A 22,803-nucleotide genomic window follows, 5' to 3' on the forward strand; every position below is an offset into this window, starting at 1 on the left:
TTGTGCCACTCGACAGAGGGCAGATTGCAATCTCGAGATACACAATCGCGTTGAAATCCTCATCAGATCCACATTAATTTGATGCGTTATTTTTGAGACATTTTCTTCATTTCTTTTAAGGTGTTATTATTATGAAATCTTATGAAAAATATATCAAAAGCAGGATTAGAAAATCTATAGATGTACGGATGACGTATAACAAAATTGCATTTATTTTAGATATCAGATAGTAGATAGAAGTGAAAATATTCTTTCTGCCTATAACAACAATAATAATACATCTCTTTCTTTCTCTCTCCTGTAAAGGTGCTCTCACTATCTTTCCACCTTACAATAGATAAACAGACTCATGAAATAAATGTTGATATATTCAATTCCTCGGCAAATTCATCTTTCAAAAAGGTCACGCCCAGAATGTCACAACTTCATAAAATAAATGATACACTTAATCATATCACACAGGTTAAACCACACTATAAACAGATTTTCATTCCTCAACTGAGAGAAGAAGATTGTAGAAACGTCGAAAGCAAACGCCAATATCATTCACATTCGTGAAATTCTCCCGTCGAGATTTTTCCATTGCAACTGATTGACAAAAATATAGGGCAATATTTCAATCAGTTGCAAACGTAGATATTGTTTTTCTTTGATGTAACATTTCATTTCTCCTTCACTCTTCATTGTTCAAAATCTTTCTTTCTTTCTTTTCGCTTCTGTTCGCCATTCATTTTGTCACTCCTGGTAGTTATTTGGGCCAAATTTGCATTCACTTTGCATTATCTTGCTGCAAGGATGATCGTAATGAAATATTTATGCTATGAATGAATATTCATTTCAATTATGATAATAATCTATGATGTTCGGATGAGTCTTATACCTACTCAAACTTCACTTTCATCAGTCAGAAAGATTATAATACGTGACTAAATCATTTCTCTCTAGGCTCGGCTATCAGCCCAATGGAAAGCATCGACAACTGTCAATCTTTTGAAACTGGTGCTGATCTCAGCTACAACTGGGTGCTTCCCCGCTTGTCGAGTGAGGCCAAATTCGTCAAGTTTGAAGTGAGAGCGGAGTACAGCGCCCTCATCGCTCTGTCTCGAGAGAGCACGGTTCTGGACGCAATGTACGAAATAGGTGAGAAATAATGCACTGTAACTCGACTATTTTTTTTTTCTTCAGAAATATGCCTGGAATTAATAAGAGACTACTCTCTCTTTTAATTCCCTCTGTTCAATTATTCCTTCTAATAATCAAGTGAAAAAATCCATACTACTATTAAAGAATGAAAACAGGTTTTATTGTCCCTCTCTGCTCAAAGCATAATCTGATATTCATATTATTTATTTTGATTAAGAAAAGATCCTTACTGAGAAAAAAAATACGAACAGTAATTTGATATCTACATCAGATATAAAAAGAAGCTGCTAAAATTTTTCAATCTGTCTGTTAGGTATTCTAAAGAAAAATTGAAGTCTGATTTTGAGTTCCGTAGGCAGCATGCAGTACGTAACAGTCTCATTGACGAATCAAGTTTAAGTGATTGTCAGTGAAGCAAAATAGCTTTGTTAGTAACATTTTATGTATATATACTGAAAGAAATTAGACTGAGGCGGACGTTGCTCTCGATCTTGAGTCTCCCTTTTATTCAGTCAAGCTTTGGTCAGTCATCAGGCCTTCCTTAGGTTCTACCAACAGAATAGTTATTATCTGAATAACCTGATGTGTCATGATATATAATGCAATTTCATATATTACCAAACTCAGTCTAATTTCTATCAGTATGCTACCCACAATGAGGCACCGCGTACGTTTGGGAAGGGAACTATCTCTCGCACTATATATATATATATATATATATATATATATATATATATATATATATACATATATATATATATATATATATATATATACACATATATATGATTTTCATATGGTAAAATAATAGAAATAAAAACGAACATGATCGTGATTTCACAGGTAAGGTTAGTAACGCTGACATGTTTATGCAACGTAGAATTTATGACCTTACCGACAACTAATACTCCCCCCCCCCCACACACACACACAACAATAGAATACAAGGTTATGGACGGGAAGAGGGCGTTTAAAAAATATTGATAGCATTCAAGCTGAGACAGGTGTTTCTCTATATCTATAAATCTCTCGTATCTAATTGCCTCACGACAGTTATATAGGCACGTGCTTTCCTTAAATAAGTCCAAAATTCTTTCAAAACATCTTTGATGTGTATAATACTTGTCGATAGCTCTGATGTCCATAGGTTGCAGTTGATCCTATCAGCCTACCTCAGTAATGCTCGTTAATCAGAACACACACACATAATTCGTTTACCCCAGGGGTTCAATAATGAAATAGGATTCATTTATCTGAATATTTGTTGTATTGAAACGAAGGTTTGTTTTTCTTTATCTGTTTATTATTGGTTTTTTGTTGTCCAAAGGTTCGTTTTTTTTTTCCAACAGGTAAATAGAGTTTGATATAACGAAACGTATATCATTTTTGCAATCACGAACCCTAATTCATTTTTAGATTAACTTACCCTTATTTTCTGATAAGCGAACCTCATTTCATTTTCGATTAAACTACCCCTATTTCACCTGCGAATTAACGAACCTTGTTGTATTTTCGGATAGGCGATCCTCTTCCCAGTTTAGGACAATCGAACCTAGGGAATGACGAACCTTTGGAATGGCTGGTTGTACCTCTTCAGAACTGTCACACCGCTTTACATTGTCGCTTTCTTTGCACTCCTGTAGAAATTTAATGTCAAACATAATTTGATTTCTATCATTATCAATTCTAATGTTGTCAAAGAAAAGTACAGAACTGGGCAATTGGATTATGCCTACATGACTACCTTTTACAAACGTGCAGCATATCGATTCTATATAAAACAGATAAGATTAAAACATGAAGTGTGTGTCTCTATGTAAATTTAATCACAACTGTTTCATCAACCTCTCAGACAGTATTGTAGGAATAACCTGCCTTGTTTGAATGCCACCATAGCTGTACACTAAATCAGGTCACTGGTATAGGGGATCACTATCACGGTACGTGATTATTTCTACTGCATCAACCAAGTACTGCATTTGATTATTGATCGTCTTCAGCTAGACATGGGATGACCACATATGGGGCTCTATTTGTCTGTCAAACTTACAAACGTGACAGGTGTCAACTTCAGAAAAAAGAACTGTAGTGGAAAGAGCCTGACCCTTTCATCTAATGTTTGCATTAACTCTATATTTGTCATGGCGCGATGGCGTTATAAAACTTTAATGATTTGTTAACATTTCAGAATAATGTTAAAATAATCAATAACATAGATTTTTACAAAATATAATTTTCTTCATAATACATTTATATGCGATACAGAGTTCTAACTGATAACGTTACTATAATGAAGATAAAAGCGATGCTGGGAATACTATTCTTCCCAATACATTCAAAACAATTAAATCGAATAAAGAGTTTAAAAGAGGAGTCCCGTCATGAAAAGCGCATAATGAGTGAAGAACTGGAGGATTAATGCTATTGCTTATTGATATCCTGACTTTACAATAAACGAGCATTAAATTTTTGCTTCCAATCGAAACAGAGCTTGGCAGCGACCTGAATTCGAGAGCAGTTATCCGGCGATGCCACAAATGCGATCCTCTCGTCACTGAAAACACCCTCGGAAGAATAAGCGGAGAGAGGGGTACTGTCTTTTGGATCCTGTTTTATCAAGGCATTCTTGCCATCGGTTTGGGTGATTCATTGGATCCTTTTCTCGTCTGGGTCGACCCACAACCACTCGAAGTCAACCACGTGGGATTCACAACAGATGGTGTCGCGGGCTATTGGACCTTCGCACGCTATCCAGGTACGTTATTCGTAAAACCAACGACAAATCGCAGACCTGTAGCAACCACTGGTTGCAGTGTAATCATGAGAGACCTTATAGATACGTCTGTTACAATTATTGATAAGTGGTTTTCATTGAGAAGCTTTCGAAAGGATTTGGTGGACTTATAGACTAAGCTAACTTCCAGCATTAGGATGAAATCATATTGCTAACCAAGGCCATTGATCCAGGAAATGTCTCTCTTTGATTTCAGTAGTCGCCTGCTTTTAATTCGTTTTTATGTTTTGAAACAGTCTGTTGTTGAACACAACGAGCAACTATGTAGGCCTACAGTGTCTACCTGACACGAAATGTTCACTTCTTAACTTTTTAGGAAAAGTTGTAGGGTATCTATGCGATTCTGTGTTACCTGTTAAATTGAACCAGCAACTGATATCTTTTCTTTTTGACATTAAGTTGAATAATCTCGCAGTTTTAAGAGTATTAAGACTTTAATTATTAAGATTTCAGATCCTTTCGTTGATCACATTTGTGTGTATGCGTGTGTGTGTGTGTGTGTGTGTGTGTGTGTCTTTTGGAGCTCAGCGATGGATGTTTGTTGTTTTAGGATGTTGTTGTCAAATATGTTGACTGTTTGGGTCAATTACAGAAATACACATTAGTTCTTTCTGTCCTTAAATTTACCTCCCTATCCTTAAGTAATCTGTAAAATCCAGATCACATCATTTCAAGCATGTTCGAAAACCTGCAGTTTGCGATTTTACAATAAAAATCAATGCACTTGAATAAACGCCAGTCCTTGACGTAGTCCATGTGCGTGTTTTATGTTCACTGTTTAATAGGAGTGTTTACCTCGCACACAACTGGAGATGCCTGCATTCTTTACCCTTTTGAAAAGTTGCCAAAGGGGGACTTTGAAATAAATTTCGCCCTTAAGTGGTCAGGGACGACGGCGCTACAACTGGCTGAAGAACAGAAATCTGATAACTGCTACTACATCGGTGAGTTTTGCACAAGCTATCGCCAACTCCTTCAGAATGTCTAAATGTGTGCGTGTCTGTGTTGAATTCCATAATACTATTTGAAAAGAAAAGAACAAGATCAATATGAGCATAATGCTACTTCTTCATCAGACGGATTTTCTCTTTTTGTAATACTGATTCAGACGTGGAATGTTTGAATCAAATCATGACACTTTTTTTTTTCAAATGGTGAATGCTGTCACGCATAGAAGACAAAGACTGTCTAGAAAGCAACGCGTTGATGTCCTCCAAAGTCTAGTCTAATTTTTCTTTTCAACAAATTAGATAGATGGATTTATTTTCAAGGATAAAAAAGTCACAATAATCTTTACACGGTGTACTTTACATTTAAACATGGGCTCTTTAACGCAAAAAAATATATATATATATATATATTACTTTCAACATCTATCCTGGTTAATTTCTATCGTCGACACTAATTCATTAGTATCATCACTTAATTCTTCTACATTTTGTATCATCACCATTGTCACCATCATTATTATCATGTGTCATAATTGTGATAATCCCTATCATGTTTGTCTACTGTCATAAGAGAATAGATGTTAGATATTGCTACATAATTATCGCAAACATTTCCATTATCATGATTCACTCTGAAAAGTCTTGGAACGAGTGGAAGGTGGAACCGAACTGGCTGTCGAAATTCGCCTAAACGAGCAGTCGCTCATCTCGGTCACCTACAAGCCAGTTCAGTCGCTCGATGATGATACTCCAGCACACTTCTATCTGAAATTCGAGGACCAAACACTGAAAGTGGGTGAAAAGAATTCGGATTCGATTGCGGAGCTGACAGGCGTGAACTCCTTGTTCCTGAGGCACCTGGGGTATTTGTCTTTCATCTCAGACGCTGCTGACTGGTATTTCTTCAACATGATCCCAAACGTTGTCGGTAAGCCCGGTTTTTCATCATCATAACGCTGGTACTATTTCTAACTCGAACACTGTACACAAACGATATCTAGGTAAGAAGCTCGATGAATCAATCGATAGCTTTACACATCCTCGGCTATTCAGGCCCACTTCTATAGTTGGGTCAGAATTTGCTTAGTGAACAAACGTATACGCGCGCTTAACGCTTCACACTTTAAGATAAACGCAATCTTAATGCAACATTTCTTGTATGTGGTGCCCATATATGGCGTTGATTGTATATGTATTTTACTAAACTCTTGAGTAACCCTATCGAAACTTTATCAATACAGTATGTATATAAGTATGTATACAAATAGTACACACAATACAACGCATACTTAAAGAGATGGTGATATACATTGTATTCATGGGCCAGTATGTGGCCACCAACGGATCTCCCATGAACAAAGGTTATCTATTCCATGAAAAGACATCTTCACCTACTCCAACGACAGTGTTTTGTTTTGGGCCAAGCTTCTCGGGCCTAATGTTGGAGACTTGTAAAATGTAGAGAACCCCAACCAGGATGACCCCTTCCAAGCATCAATCACGCATAGGTCTTTGGAAGGCTGGGGGGGGGGGGGGGGGGGTATGACTATCTTCCATTTCTATATGTCACCCCTCAGAGGTCATGAGGCCACCGCTGTTACTGTCAACAGAAACATGTCCGTAACAGTATCGGTCGAACTACAACGCAACCTGGATGTTTTACTATCTGAAGAAGATGATGGCTTTAACGCACACACATTTGGCCGATAGGCGAGCCGGGTGCTTGTTGTATACTTTGAACAAGTTGTGTATCTTGCTGTAACCCTTTGAACCTGCCCATACATCGCGTAACTCGTTACGTTTGATCATTTGGCCCTACCAAAACTTGTTGTTCCCTTTATAGTTATTACCACTGCCACTGTTACTGAGAGCAATAACATATATATTTCTTAACCCCAAAGAGTATCTAACTGGCAATAATCAGCTTTCTACATGTGGATGTGAAGAAGATCTTTGACATATTGAATTAAAATTAAACGAGTTGTGACTTTTTTTTTTTGTCCTCGTCCTGGCCCCACTGCAGGGGACATGTTGTAACATTTCATCAGCTTTGAATTTTCTATCCCTAAGATTGAATCCTGTTTAGTTTAGTTAAATCGGACATTAGCATTCAACAAAGGAAGACGATGAAATATGATCAATATTCATTGACACTGGACGACAGAAGATGGAGAAAAAATAGATTAGGTAATCACAAAAGCTAACTTGAACCCATGGTCCAGGTGAGCTATGTAAAACGTTATGTTTTAACAGGGAAGGTTGAAAGCGTGGAAACATAATGTGATGTGTACTAACATTTTCAACACTGCCTTTCAGGGTTCACTGACGTCATAGAAGAGATACCAGATTGTCTTCAAGGAGGAGGTAAGACCGAATCACTTTGACAGATTTTTAGTGAAAACAGCAGAAAAAAGAATTTAACGATAAAAAGAAGAAAACTGACAGTAATAATGACTTGATAATGACGTGCGACTTATTTGTCACGATTCTTTCTTTTTATTTGGCCGCAATACAGCTCTTGCCCATAACGCTACATGTTGTGAAAATTGAAAGTGAAATGAAACAAATACAAGCGTACTGCCAAATTCTCATTCTGTCGATGATACTATATATCACTATTATCTTTTTATTCAGTTTTCTGTGTGGTGTCTCATCGCAAGACAATGTCTCTTATCGTAGCCTTACAGGTATTCTACACTGACGGGAATACACCATCAACGTTTGCAGTACACAGTCATACAACGGGCGAGTACGAGCTTAGGTTCAGTCTGCAAGCTAAAGGCCAAGCACGTATCATGTTTACCAGCTCGCCCACCGGAAATACTGATGGCTACAATATTGGTAATAATATTACTATCCACTATAGATTGGTAATAATATTACTATCCACAATGACTGATACTTACAGACAAGAGCGCGAAGATGTATCAGTGTGGGACTTTATGTGGGATAACGTGCAAAGAGCACGTTCAGAGTTTTAAAAGTACACGCAGGTATGACGTTGAATGTAGGTTTGGCGCTGCGCATGAATTAATGTTATCAAAGTCAGCACTACTTCCTTTTCGAACATTTGCCCGCCAAGATCTCAATGCGGCTCTGCCATTTCACTCTCATCTAGATAATGTTACTACAATACTTACGTCACAGGGCCGCGTCGACGCCTGATTATGTTCCAAAGCTAGTGCTTTTAGAATTAACAATCAGAACTAAAACTTTTATAATACTCTGTCCAAGCACCCTCATACTTTTATGGGCTGAAAGTAATCTGGAGTTTTGTACGATGTCCGTTACACCACATGTGCCAGCTGGCATCAACTTATGTTTTCTTCGTGCAGTGTCAAAGGAACTTTGTGGCGTGTGGGGAGTGCGTACGGGACGAGTGTGTGTCAAACCGGAACATATTTGTAGCTTTTCAGGGTGCCGAATGGTCAATGCTTTCCACACACTAGTGCGTATCAATCATCTCCATCTTTAATGGAAAATGCACATTACAGCAACTGAGATATGTTGGGACAGGTATTACCATTTCTGCGCTTTCTGGAGCAGTTAGGTCAAATGCTTTGGCGATGTCTTAGAAAATGAGTATTTGGTGAAATTCCTTGTATATTATCTTTCTATCATACTATAAAAATGCATATCTTTCGAACAAGTTTTTCGAATTTGTCTTAAACTATCCACTGAGTGTTTCAATAATCTATGCGTAATCGCTGAATCCACATCAGTGTTTAGGGAAGCTCATTGTTTGAGACTGAGCTAGTTCACTTCCTTTGTATGTCAGTTGTTCACAAATTGTATGAACCTTTTATTCTAATGGAAATAAGAATCACAGTTGAAGGCCATAATTCAGGTGGTAGTTTGGATATATTTCTTGCTGCTGTAGTTTTCGACGATGGCACTGATGACTCAGAACGCCCAATTTCCTACATCTCACTTCGTGGGGACATTCTTGTATCCCGAGACGAAGATATCCTCAGTGGCTCTGCCAACGAACCATTCTATATCAGGTAAGATGTTTTCCGCTTTTACCTCAACCTTCGATAAAATACAAGAAATTGAGAAATCTCTATTCCCCTACCGACATTCTAACAGTGAAATGTGGATTTTTAGAAAGACAATGAGTAAAAGAAACTAGAGGCCGCTTTCAGACAATGTATTTCCTGATATTACCTTGATCATAGAGACTGTTCAAAATAGTTGATTATAGGCTAACAGGACCTCATTCAGAGTCAGAGGGGTGGGTTCCGTTCACTCGCATTGATATCTTTTCTTTTTTAATGGTGACACTGTGCCGTACATCTTTCTGGTCCAAGACACGAAAGGGAGGGGTAGAAAATACAATTTTCCCATTGCCACCTGGTCCAGATATAATTCGCTAAATTGCATGCGTTAGACATACAATGCACAATTTTCAGAACTTGCTCATTCTGCTCATTCGCAGATCTTTTGCTCTCTTCAAAATCTCGACAACACAACAAGTAACCAATTTTGGTATGTAGATTTTTATCAACGTACGCAATATGTATCATTAAACTTTTGATATTGTAGCGCTGCAGGTTCCTTAAGATAGATATATATATATATATATATATATATATATATATATATATATATAACATAAAAAACAAAGCTGGAACAAAGTTCATGCTGTATTCACCAACGGTTTATTTCGGTTTATTTCGTTGGTGAATACAGCATGAGCCTTGTTCCAGTTTTGTTTTTTATCTTATGATCTTGCCAACACGTGGACAACCTATGATATATATATATATATATATATATATATATATATATATATATATATATTGTATTGGGGAAGTTCCATATTGAAAAAAAAAAGTGGGCCTTTCAGAGGAAGTGAAGCGACAGAACGAGGAAGGGGTTCGGAGGGGCGTGGTTTGGGGCGAGGAAATTCGGTGGGAAGCCACGGAGGGTTACATTTCGTTATTCCGAAAGTTCGTTGATCCAAAAATGAATTTAGGTTTCTTATCTTAAAGTTCGTTAATCCGAAAATTCAATAAGGTTTGTCATTCCGAACATGAAATAAGGTTTGTAATTCTGAAAATAATTCTGAAAGGAGTCTTGACGGGGAATGACGGTACCAAAACACAAAAATGAACATGGCGAGCTCTACATGTTCAATTTGTGTTTTGGTACCGTCATTGTCGAGACTCCTGAAGAAGATTGAGGCCACCGAAAATTTGAGTCGAATAAACTCATTCTTTACTGGCAAAAAAAGAAGAAGAATGCATTACCAGTTTATTTCTTGATTCTTCGTTATATATATATATATATATATATATATATATATATATATATACATATCTATATTCACGGCCGAACACAGAATAAAGGAAATAGGAAGAACAAGCTACGTATGTCTCCCGTGGAATACTAATTATACTGTCTTACACCTATATAAATATAATGTCTCCACGACCTGGAAGTTTAAACGTTGGCACATTTCTTCCATATATATATATACACACACACACACACACACACACACATATATATATATATATATATATATATATATATATATATATATATATAATATATGATATACACATACACACACAGACATGCATAAAACGCGCACAAACACACACGATACGCACACGTTTTCACGTACTGGAATACAGTCGTAATCTGTAATTGTTATTGATTTATAAAAAGAAAAGTGTTTTCCTCCTCCCGAGTCCTCTCCCACATTATCATCAGGATGACCCATACATGACGTAGAAACAGTATCATAAGAGGTCATTCAAAGGAAAAAAACATGCAAGTTTATTCAATTTTCCGGAATAACGACCTTTATTAGATTTTCGGATGTATGAACCTTCGAAATAACGAACCCTATTTCATTTTCGGATTAACGAACCTTTGGACTAACGAACACTATTTCATTTTCGGATTTACAAATCTTCGCAAAACTGAACCTTCTAAATAACGCCACAAGTAATGTTATTTATGTGTGATTATAATCATTATTATGTTTGTATATATTTTCGTGTGTGTAACTGGACCACACTGCCACCACCCAACGGGGAAAAAAAAAATCATCATTCAACATCGTGTAAAGTATTAGTTTAGTAAAGAGAGTAATTGAATGAGGTAATTGAACCATCCTGTATGCAGGTATCACTTGGAACAGCTGTCTATAGGTCGAGAGGAAGAGTCGCCCTTACTCTCCATTGATGACGTGCAGTACAAACCTGTCCAGTACATTCGTTTTCAGACGGAACAGGGAGAGCAAGGCCGCTGGACATTCTATAACGTGCTGGTAGAGAGTGCAGGTAGGCCCCATTCTCTTCCTTCACCTTTTAGGCCCCCTACCATTTTCCAACCCATGCAAATACTTTCACCGACAAACTATTAGACAAGTTAAAACGGGCTGCAGTATACAAATAAACTCAACCTCAAAACTCTTACTACATTGAGAATAAGTGGATAGCTGGATAGGCTTGTGTGATTGTTGTATGCCTCTGTCCGAAAAATGTTTTGGTGTAATAATCTCTTAAAGGTATTATTTTCCATTGGGGGCAGTGATTTAAAAAATGTTCGAGTTATCACATTTGAATCATAATAGGTAAGTCAGTTGTATCACAAAACATCCTGCCATATAAAACTTTCGCAATAAAGCCTTAAAAAGAAGAAGTTATCACTGTTTCTCTCAATAAAACTGTAACCTTATTCTTGAAGCAATTTTATCATAGCTATTGTTCACATTTTGTACATTTAACAATACTTAACATTGATTACACTAATCAACATTTTTACATTGGTTGTTTCTATCCCTAGCTCACAGAAGTATTTTGAAGCACATAAGCTGGATTTTTGTTTTATCTGCAAATGGTAAATAATGCTTTTAAAACTTGTAATCAAACGGTTAGATTGAAATGGCAGGCCGACACTTACAATGTACACTCTCCTATTAGGGAATTTGAAAGTGTACGTGATTGTCAAATTTGTCATCGCATGAAACATTTTACAAATGTAATATCTTTTTCCTTTTATTTGTGAAGATGAACTGCATCCGTTTCACGAGAAAACTCACTTTTACTCATACCACACATCCGGGGATACGCAGAGGATATACCCCTTCTCACCACTATCGTCTGAAGATTTCGAACTTCGTTTTGACGTGCTTACATCAGGAAATGCTTTTCTCGTGCTATCACCACTTCCCGTCGATCAAGAAAGCTACACGTTTAGTATGAAATATTGTTTGAGCTGCTTTATATCAAACGTTCATAACAAAAGTAATCAAGTAATTAATTATAAGATCATACATACATACAGCTTTTATGAAATCGTTAATTGTAATGCTCTACAAGGCATCGCTGATTACAGTGTATACCAACGTATGAGTCATGAACAATGGATCATCGTCACGGAGAATATCGTGATATAGTTGTTAGTACAAATGCAAGGTTCCTAACAGCAACATGATTTGTGATTTTAGCGATAATGTCATTTCATTCATTTGAATAGATAAAGAGAGTTAAAAAGTCTACATGTTTACTGCGGTTAGTTTTTGACCAGGTGGTTGAGGCGGAAAGATATTCATCTGTGCTTTTCGACGAGAAATCCATCGATCAACATGAATCCAACTTCCTGTCAACTGAGGACTACGCCAGTTTATACATCAAAAAACAAGAAAAGAGTCTGATTGTGGGAAGGGTTGGCGAAGACCCTATTTTAGAGGTACCTTTACTTATTTTGCAGTGAATTACATCAAACTACACTACATCGTTATTGATAAGTCATTTTCTATTTTTCGTTAAAGAATCTCTTAATCAATTCAAATCTTATCATTTTGTGCTTTACGACGCAAAGATGCAAAATTCTTTGGATAAAATCGGACATGGAATGATTGTTCTTCCAGGGAGAACAAAAGCTAATGCCAATTTCATTTTGCCCTCTTGCATGGAATGTTGCAGGAATAAAAGAAAATGTTTGTACAGCGTTGGCATTGATTTAAATGTGGCGATACATGATCATGTAAAAGCAATGGTTTGATTGCGTATTACAGTGTATTTGTCCCAGCCTGAAATTCCCCCATCAACACTGTCTTTTTTTTTTTTTTTTTTTTTTACAAATTAATCCTTGATGTGACGGGTTTTACTGAAAGCGTTGTCAAAAGAATTTTTGTTTATTTTTCCTCAGATAACAGATTTTCGCTGTCATGAATCATTGTACAAAACAACAAATAGAAAAATATCAAAAACAAAGTAATACATGATCAAATAAAAACAAGAGATAAATTTGAATTGGGAAACAAAGGGAAACGAAAGAAATTCTACTGTCTAGTTGGTAATGAATGTATATTATCTCTTATTTGCATGAGCAAGCATTTTCCAACTTCGAATTACGTAATGTCCAAACATACAGTTTACAACACCTTTCTGCAATTTGCAAGTAGAAAAAAATCTTCCCTGGTTTATAACCAAATCCTTTGAAGGATATTACTAGAATAAAAGAAGGGATGACTTACCATTCTATCGTTATTGATTGGGTGAGAATCTTTCCAAACCCTTGGTACCATTGATGACCCTGATTTCAATATCGCATGACGAAATTCAAATCACTGGTTGTAATGTTACCGAATGTTTGATTGTTATGTTATAACACAAGAACTACATGTATATTCAAAACTTTGAGATAATCTTGTTTGAAGATACTTGACGGACAATTGATGAACGTATAGGAATTAAAAGATGATGGGACTTATTTGTAAGCCAGCAAACGTGTTTTCTCTTCAGGTTCAGGGTATAGAGAAGCCACTGCCACGATACATCAACTTCGGAAACCTGAAAGGGGAAACGTCAAAGTGGATATTCTACAATGTGTCTCCGGCTGCAGAAGGTTGGAACGCTTGTGTGAAGAATATGATTGTACATGTATTGCATGACCAGCATGTCAAGGGTAATATGTGAATTTCAAAGTTCGACAAAGCAAAGCAAAAAAGAGAATACATTTGAACCAACACATTCAGACAATTGTGTATGGATAGATGTATATATCCTTTTACGCTTCATTCTGTAGTTCATCGATGTCACATATCTAAAGCGTTGTATAAAACCGGAACCATTCAGTTGACAACGGTGCCAAACCTGATTTGGTAAGAATTTGACAGTATATTATATGTAATTTGATATTATTATGTAAAATAAAATACTTGAAGTTGCATCAGATGAAACAGGAATTGTGGACTGAGAATATACCCGACATGGAAAATTGTTAACTATACATGGGATAATACTCAAAGGATCAATCCACCATTCTCTCTAGGAGTTCCTAATTTGCTCATGAAATCAACATTTCAGGTGAAGTGCAGATATATTTGCAAGCCTCCGAAACACCCGTCTATGACATCCGCATCCCGCCCGGCGACATCAAACTACATTTCACCGCACTCGTCCATGGTCGTACCTCCCTCCTGTTTTCCGCTGAACGAAAATTCGAAGCAACTTCTGGCTACAGATTTGGTATGCTTATTATGACCGTTGACTTAAACAGTGAATATCTGACTACATTGTTTTTGACATTTGATTGTATGATGCTATGAAGCCTTTACTCCCATCTTGTTCCCCTGACTGGAGAGATAAGGGTGAATACTAAAATTTTCTTCCCAACCAGCTGACAGAGAGTTTGCATATAGTTATTTTTTTTTTTTGAAGAAATGTAATCTGGGACTCGTAACAGGGAGACTTTAGTATAGTTTTCTTTTATATATCTTAATTATTCAACACATTTCGTTGCAAGCACATCGAGAAGTTTAATCCTCTATATATAGAGGGAAAATTTCTTTTATGATTTTCACCTATTTCTGTGTTTTTTCTTTCTTTGTTGAAAGCCATTGTTATTTATCTATTATTTATAAAGTTTTGAATCTGTCAAGAAAGAACCATGGTGATAAGTTTGTGACTTTCATGTGATTTGTCATTTTGAATGTTCTAAAAGCTTTCACAAACAGTGATATTCTCGGCACCAATCGCGTAGACGTGGTTCATGACGGAGTGGCTATCGCCTCGTACTCAGGAGAGCGCCTCAGTCTCAGCGACTGCACCAATTTCTTTTTAAAAATCGTCGGAAGTGATCTCGATTTCGGCGTCGATGGCGAGGAAACGCCACTGTTTCATCTTTCTGACATTGACCGGGACAGCTTTGTCTTCGTCGGTCTGCAGCAGTCAGGGGACGGTATCGATGTTTGGACCTTCTTTGGCCTGATCTACATCGGTCATGAAGGTTCGCGCTACAATTTATTTCATTTGTATTTTATTCAGAAATGTAATGATGATATAGTACAGTATTTCCATAGGTTGGAACTTTTACAGCTTTCGCGCTATATTTTTGCCTGTCAGTAAATGTCACATGTATTGTATACTCATGTAAATGCATACATTTGCAATGTAAAAATGTTGACAGAAAGTGTCTGCCTTTTCTCCGTCTGTAGCTGCATGGAATCTACGCGAGGACAGATCGCTTGTTGTTAGAAGTATTCTTTAAGAATGAATAAAGTGGCTATCACGTTATCATGTAGAACTTTTTTTTTTACATGTTATCGAATGATAACTAAAGAGTCACTCTCACCATGTGGCAATGGTCGATATGGAAAGAAAGGTAAAGCAGATCCCACTAATATGAGGCGATGAGTTAACAGTTTCGCTTGTCGTGGCATTTTTCTACGGCAAACCACAGTCGTTAGTGAACGTTGGGTTCAACGTCTTAAAATTTTGAGTAGTTCGCATAGGATCTCACCGCGAAAATCATGAATGGGTTCGTCGAGAATTAAGGCGTGACGAAATCGTCATTCAAAAGAAGTGGAGAAGACTCCATCGTGCCACGAAAATTTGTGCTGTCAGTAAAGTATGCCTGATGGCTTAAAAAACTCCATACAAGTTGGAAGTAAAATAACATTTTCATTCAACTTTCAATACTGGTATGTCGATAAAAAGTGCCATGGCAGATAAAAAGGAGAGTGAACCCAAATTAGCCAAATATACATTGAAAAAGCACTGATGGTGTCGGGGGAAAAAAAAGTTCAAATCTTTGTTGTGACTCCGAGCTCCGTACCTGAAAAAACAAATCCAGCAATTTTCACGAGTTCGCCAAAATTTATTACCCAGTGTGGTGGATCTCACCTTACTCTTCTTTTCAAAGGTTATCTGGATATAGTGTCAAATAGTCATCTCACTCACGGCTGACAGCTGATGAGTCGTCTTGGTCGGTGTCGCAGAGCAGAATACCTTATATTCGTAACGTACTTTTCTTGAGAATCAAGAGAATAATGTGGAAGTTTTCAAAAAGTAAAGTTATCATTGAAAACAATATCCACGTTATCTAATGAAATTATTAAATCTGAATAATGAATGTTGTCTTTGTCTTGCGACAAAGTGAGAAACACATGAAGTCAAACGCATGTTGCCACCCGAATGTCGCCTATATAGAATACAACTTGACGGTACGCCTGACAGCGCCTCCGTGATGACTTGCTTAAAATTAGATGGTCACGATTTCTGTGATATTTGTCTTATCTTATCAATTTCCCCTTACGAAAGCATGACTAATGTTTCGGTTTTACCGCTTTCTTTTCGCCGGTATATATTCCTTTTTTGTTTTCCTCGGACAATTCTTGAGCAGTTTTTTTGAGGTGAATTTCATGTGAATGTACTTGTTTGCTTTGAAATCCAGGATACCCCGAAGAAACGACTTCTGTACCACCTCCGATATTGAACCCAGCGTCCACGTTATCTCCTACCGAAGGACGGGTTTACACGAGACCCCCGCTTTCCGGACGACCTGCCGAAAGAGCATCGACCCAACGCGGGGACAATGCTGATCATACTCCATCACCGCCTGCAGAGTCGGACATCAATCCATCAGTTGACGTATCAGGTAGGTACATAACGTGATGACAATAAAGCCTATCATTACATATCACTGAAAGAAAAGTGGCATGTGATTGACCAATACTGATGACAAATTTATCTTCAAATTGTGTCTATTTATGAGACTAATTGTGCTCAGTGCATAGGCTTAAGCACATACTAGGGAGATGCTTGAATTTATCTCCTTTAATGCCAAAGAAAAAATACAAAGACTATCCTATCCAAATTAACCGAAAGTGAAAGTGATTCAAGAAAATGTATATCTTCGTATATCACAGCATTAGAGGGCATGTCTGTCTGACACTGATATCTTTGGTCTTGAAATTTTATTCTGACCAATATCAGTAATTTTATATCTCTTTGACAGAGAATAGCATGATATCGATACTGAATAATGAAACGTTGTGGAATTTGCTGTGAACATATTTAAAGAAGAAAAAACAAAGTCTGAAGTCCTAAGATATTAAACCTCTTGTTTTTTTAACCACAGATATTTCTTGAAAAAAAGAATTGTCCTAACCGTCAATTTATATTGCGTTACTTTGCAGAATACTACAAAAATGATTGTAAAACCTAAATATCTCATGAAATCTAATCCCTCTCAATAACAAACAAATCATATCAATATACAGGTACTTCTCAAAGAACCTTTAAAGGCATTACCGAGCCAAGAGACATAAATTTAAGCTTGGAATCTCTCAATTGCGAGGCCGAGCCCCGCAATTTTGTCCGTTTACACTGCCGGGCTCGGCCGCGCTTTTGATTCAAACCTTTCAATATTTTGTCGTAGTGGCGCTCTGCTTGTAAACAAACACAATTTGGTAATGTCTGGTTTTCAGACCCTTTGCCAACTGAATTCCGTGGCGACGAAGTCGCCGTTCGGGCAAAGGCCTTTGCCGAAGGAAAAAAAAAATCCTTTGCAGGACAAAACCACCTTAAACTAGACTAGTTTTCGACGTTGAGGGGGTTAATATCCTGAATAGCGAAATATACAGGCAGAGGGTTTGGAAGCCAGACTAAAATTGGCCGCGCATTTGGCCCAGTTTGCGTTTACACTGAAAAAAGGCCGGGCTCCAGAGCGTCCAGAGCCTCCAGAGCGAGGCCAAATGCGAGGCCAATTTTGGCCTCGCATTTGGCCTTTTGCGTGTTTACACTGAAATGAAGGTGGGCTCGGCCGCGGCCGAGCCCGGCCTCAATTGCGCGGCCGAGCCTCGCAATTTTGTCCGTTTACACTGCTGGGCTCGGCCGCGCTTTTGATTCAAACCTTTCAATATTTTGTCGTAGTGGCGCTCTGCTTGTAAACATACGCAATTTGGTATTGTCTGGTTTTCAGACCCTTTGCCAAATGAATTCCGTGGCGACGAAGTCGACGTTCTGGCAAAGGCCTTTGCCGAAGGAAAAAAAATCCTTTGCAGGACAAAACTACCTTATACTATACTAGGTTTCGACGTTGAGGGGGTTAATATCCTGAACAGCGAAATGGTACAGGCAGAGGGTTTGGAAGCCAGACTAAAACTGAACGCGCATTTGGCCCAGTTTGCGTTTACACTGAGAAAAGGCCGGGCTCGAAAGAGAAAAGAAAAAGACCACCTCCAGAGCGAGGCCAAATGCGAGGCTAATTTTGGCCTCGCATTTGGCCTTTTGCGCGTTTACACTGAAGCGGGGCTGGGCTCGGCCGCGGCCGAGCCGCGGCCGAGCCGAGCCTCGCACTGTAAACGGGGTCTTAGTCTGTTTTTCGTTTGTGTACGTAGAGACACCTGTTTATGTATGTTAAGTGTGTATGTATGTATGAATGTCCGTACAGTATATGTATGCATAGCGTTATATTTATACTACGTGTTTCAAAAAACATTTCCCACTTTTGATCATTAATAGTTGAAAAACTATTCATCCGATAAAACTGTCATTGATATGAGTAATAGCTGAATATTGTACAATTTTGTTGGAGGTGATTTGAATGTGAAAGCACAAATCAGTTTCATTAAATCTAAGATTTATTTTGAAGTAAGGTTTCAGATTTGGGTCAAATTTTAACCCTCTGTACAAATATTGAACTTTGCACAGGAACCAATGATGTGTATGTGAGTGTGTGCTGACAATGGCCCTGAACAATGGGGTTACAGCTCGTTATTCCGAAGGTTCGTTTTTCCGAAGGCTCTTTATTCCTAAGATTCGTTATTCCCAAGGTTCATTGTTCCGAATTTCATTTTCGGATTAACCGATCTTCGGAATAATGAACCTTCGGAATAACGCCACAAATTTTCGGATTAACGAACCCCTTTTCATTTTCGGATTAACGAACCTCTAGGTATAGGGAATTTGCGTCTTTCGGATTAACGACCCTTCGGAACAACGAACCTTCGGAATAGCGAACCTTCGGAATAACGAACAGCACCCGAACAATGGACATGCCTGAACCACCTGTTGACTAGGCGTCAGTCTCGCGCTCCCAGGCACATGAATGCTTCATCAATAATATTTATGTGGATTGCCCTGGCCACTGCTAGTCTGAATTCATCCACGGTAAAGGGTAAAATGCATGCGCATGGAAAAAGTAAGCACATATATGTTTCCATGTGCTTGCAAACACCACATTTCATTCCAGCTGGCAATCATTTTCAAATTTTGCTTCACATATCACTGAATTTGGGATATAAATAAGCATAAGATCTAAAAGTCTTCATTTTAATACAACTGTCTACTAATAGTCTGACAAATTTGTCGCTTTTTCAATAAAAAGAGATCATTTTTGGTAAAGAGTTCAGCAGCATTTTTCATTGGGGCGATTTGTTTCACAGCAGATTTATTTAAGGATCCATATACACAAGTGTATACTCTAATTGATTTTCTTTGCGTCCTGTCACCATGTTTACGACAGAACAGAAGGTACTCATTGTAATTTCGTTTTTCAGAAGTAGGGAGAGCACTGTCGCGACTCAACGACAGTATCGGCAGGCGTTCGACTTTACACAGATACTGCCAGAGGCTGAATAAAGACTAGTTGTGATAGTGGAATTTCTCATGAATAAATAATGAAGCATTCAAACCCTGGCCATTGTTCAGGACCATTGTCAGGGTGTTGACCACACACTCCCATACACACCCATTGACCCCTGTGCAAAGTGAAAGTTTTGTACATAGGGTTGAAAATAGAGCAAAATCTGGAACGTAACTGTGAAATTAATCATGGATTTCATAAAACTGATTTATGCTTTCATATTTAAACCACCTCCAACAAAATTGTACATTATTCAGCTATAACTCATATCAATGACAGTGTTATCTGATATAGAGTTTTTGAATTATTAAGAATCAAAAGTGGGAAATGTTTTTGGAACACCTAGTATATATATATATATATATATATATATATATATATATATATGTAATATATATATATATATATGTATATATATATATCTTGATATATATATCTAATATATATATATATATATATACATACATACATACATATACATATACATACCATACATACATACACACAAGACAGTAGCCGGTTTGTCACTTGCCGTAAGCTATTTCTCTGTTCACGTTTTCAATCACCAGTGTCCACTGTCAATGTCACGACAAACGGCCACGAGGGCTACCGTTATAAAGTGGGCCCTTTCGACCTACGGACTGGTAGCAGAGGCCAGTTTGCTGTCCAGGCTGACAAGAATGCTGCTGTGGCGCTTCTCTCTAAGAACATTTCCGAAACAAGTTACTATGAAGTCTGTAAGTGAACATCAATTACTGCCTTTGTCCGAAAAAACAAATCCCTTTCATGAGAGCATAACCGAATGAGTAACTTTTCCCTTTTTCTTCGGATATCAACATGGAACGTCAAGGGAAACACACACAATCAGTGAAACGAACACAATGTACTCTTTTACATATATTGGGATTGATTTATTATCAAGAATTGTTATTCATTGAAAATAAAAAAATATGCAGCAGGAATGCAGTTAACGACACTGTATAGGGAGCTTTCATGAAGTCATATTATCTTGTTCACTTCTAAGACACTTTGCCGCTTCATTTACGACAGTGATCGGGGCAGAAGACAACGTCAAGACTGAGCTTAAAAAGTGCCTTGATTCTAAATGTTACACTGTCGTAAGCGAGGACACTCCGTACATCCTCAAATCCATCAAGAAAATCTTGTTCTTCATCGAGGTCATTCCATCGCTCGACGGCACTGTTCAGGTACTGATTAAACTTGTTGTTATAAACAAATTTGATAGGTGATTTGATTTGATTTCTGCATTTTTTACAAATTATAACAATATTCAATACTGATCATATTACATCCAACACGAAATGAAATGTAATCATTATACCAATAGTAACTTATAGCGTATAGGTGAGTTATAATGATACATAAACAATTTACCGTCATTGGTTATTCAATCGAATTAATACAAACAAAATGCAGTATACCGTCATCTTAAGTTGAAGCTTGAATTTGATGACGGCCTCTGGAAAAGCATATGGCTTATACTTCATTACAAATCGTTTGGCACATATTACATTGTATAACGGTTCAACAGTGTCCAATTTTGAAGATGCTTCTGTAGAATTTCGATTTTTTTTTAAAATGATTGCAATAGTTCCTCACAAGATTGTAAAAGGGGATATGAAATAATCTACAGGCCCAGGGTGCCTAAGTAGTAAAAAATCCACCTCCTTCTTTCACTTATAATTTTTCTGCAACGAGTTTAAAGGACATAATGATAATCTACAATTACAATATCTTTCTACTGCAAAAATACAGGTTTTGGAGGAGTGAAAGAAACATATCTTAGTGCAATTATGACAGGTACCACATTATCAGGTCCACATGTTTTGCTTCGTACTGTAGTCACTTCTTTCTTCTCTTTCAATTCTTTTGTAATAGGGACATTATTCATTGTTGTCTTTTTATAGTTTTTACTCACATTCACGTCAATAATTTGTAAAAGCAGAAGAAGTAGAAGATTACGTATTTCTCATAAAGATTCGGGTTGGCACTGGAGGCTTCCTGGACACGTCAAATAGCAGACTGCTGGTCTCATACGAGGATAAAAATCCGATTCACATCGAGTACGTTGCAATTAGAACTTACGAAACATGGGGCAGATGGACTCTTTATCAGAAACTACTGTTGCCAGGTAAGACTGCATACCTCCTCCCCCCTCCCCCACAAACGCGATTCATTTTACATGCTGGTCTACAATATATCAATAAACAACAAAGATTTCTCGTGCTGGTAATACATGACTCATCACAAAACATATTATCTTTTAATGGCGGACACATAACTTTAAGTGGTTTGACGTTTTGTTCTTCTTTGAAAGGGCACAGGCTTATTAGAAGGGATTCTAATGTAAAAGAAAATCATGTTCTCATATTACCCATAAATGAGCTGTAGTATAAAGTCTTAAAGATAGAACGCTTCAAAACACTTTATGAATACATTTAAGAATGTGAGTAGGGTCTGATATCTCTGATGTAAAAAGACTATATCAAATCAGCAACGACAAACACACCAATGAGCGCTCCTCCTAATGCCGAAGAGGTAACCAATGTAATGATGATAAATCAAGATGAAACATTACAGGAAAATCAATTACAGTGATCTTTTCCCCTGTCTCATTGTGAAAGTACTTTTGTCTAACCATCACTTACTGGCAACTCTATAGAGGACGTGGAGACATTCACTACTAAAGCGGGAGGGGGATATCACCTGATTTCTCCTTCGCGCTACGGAGAGGCGGCAGAAGATACTGGATTAAGAGGAGTCGCACGTTTTGAATTCTCGGTGAAGTCCGTGAAGCATGCAGTCATCTCTCTGTCTGGGAAGGCGGTTTCTGGCGAAGAACCCGACCGATATGAAATAGGTAACACAATGAGTCACAGGGTGATTTTCGTAAAACGTTCTGGTTGATCTACCCATATAGAACCCACGATATCTCCTACAAGCATTCGGCGGTTCACGTCCATAACGAAGCTCTATGCTCTCTTTTGCTGTTATTCAACCTCG

At 37.6% G+C, this 22,803-nt stretch overlaps 1 protein-coding gene across 1 annotated transcript in view; it reads left to right on the plus strand.

Annotated features, from left to right (window-relative positions):
• Positions 1-962: 962 nt before the first annotated feature.
• The window catches only part of LOC140245170 (uncharacterized), a 33,458-nt gene continuing 11,617 nt past the window's right edge, over positions 963-22,803 (plus strand). Inside the window, exons 1-16 of the mRNA XM_072324768.1 lie at positions 963-1,140; positions 3,632-3,898; positions 4,723-4,881; positions 5,528-5,815; positions 7,567-7,728; positions 8,768-8,891; positions 11,026-11,183; positions 11,913-12,101; positions 12,422-12,594; positions 13,653-13,755; positions 14,217-14,378; positions 14,854-15,138; positions 16,585-16,788; positions 20,349-20,516; positions 20,830-20,987; positions 21,778-21,931. Coding sequence (XP_072180869.1) covers positions 963-1,140; positions 3,632-3,898; positions 4,723-4,881; positions 5,528-5,815; positions 7,567-7,728; positions 8,768-8,891; positions 11,026-11,183; positions 11,913-12,101; positions 12,422-12,594; positions 13,653-13,755; positions 14,217-14,378; positions 14,854-15,138; positions 16,585-16,788; positions 20,349-20,516; positions 20,830-20,987; positions 21,778-21,931 — 2,932 coding nt within the window. The remainder of the gene's footprint in view (positions 1,141-3,631; positions 3,899-4,722; positions 4,882-5,527; positions 5,816-7,566; positions 7,729-8,767; positions 8,892-11,025; positions 11,184-11,912; positions 12,102-12,421; positions 12,595-13,652; positions 13,756-14,216; positions 14,379-14,853; positions 15,139-16,584; positions 16,789-20,348; positions 20,517-20,829; positions 20,988-21,777; positions 21,932-22,803) is intronic.

This window comes from Diadema setosum, chromosome 22, assembly GCF_964275005.1.
Source record: "Diadema setosum chromosome 22, eeDiaSeto1, whole genome shotgun sequence".
Taxonomy (NCBI): domain Eukaryota; kingdom Metazoa; phylum Echinodermata; class Echinoidea; order Diadematoida; family Diadematidae; genus Diadema; species Diadema setosum.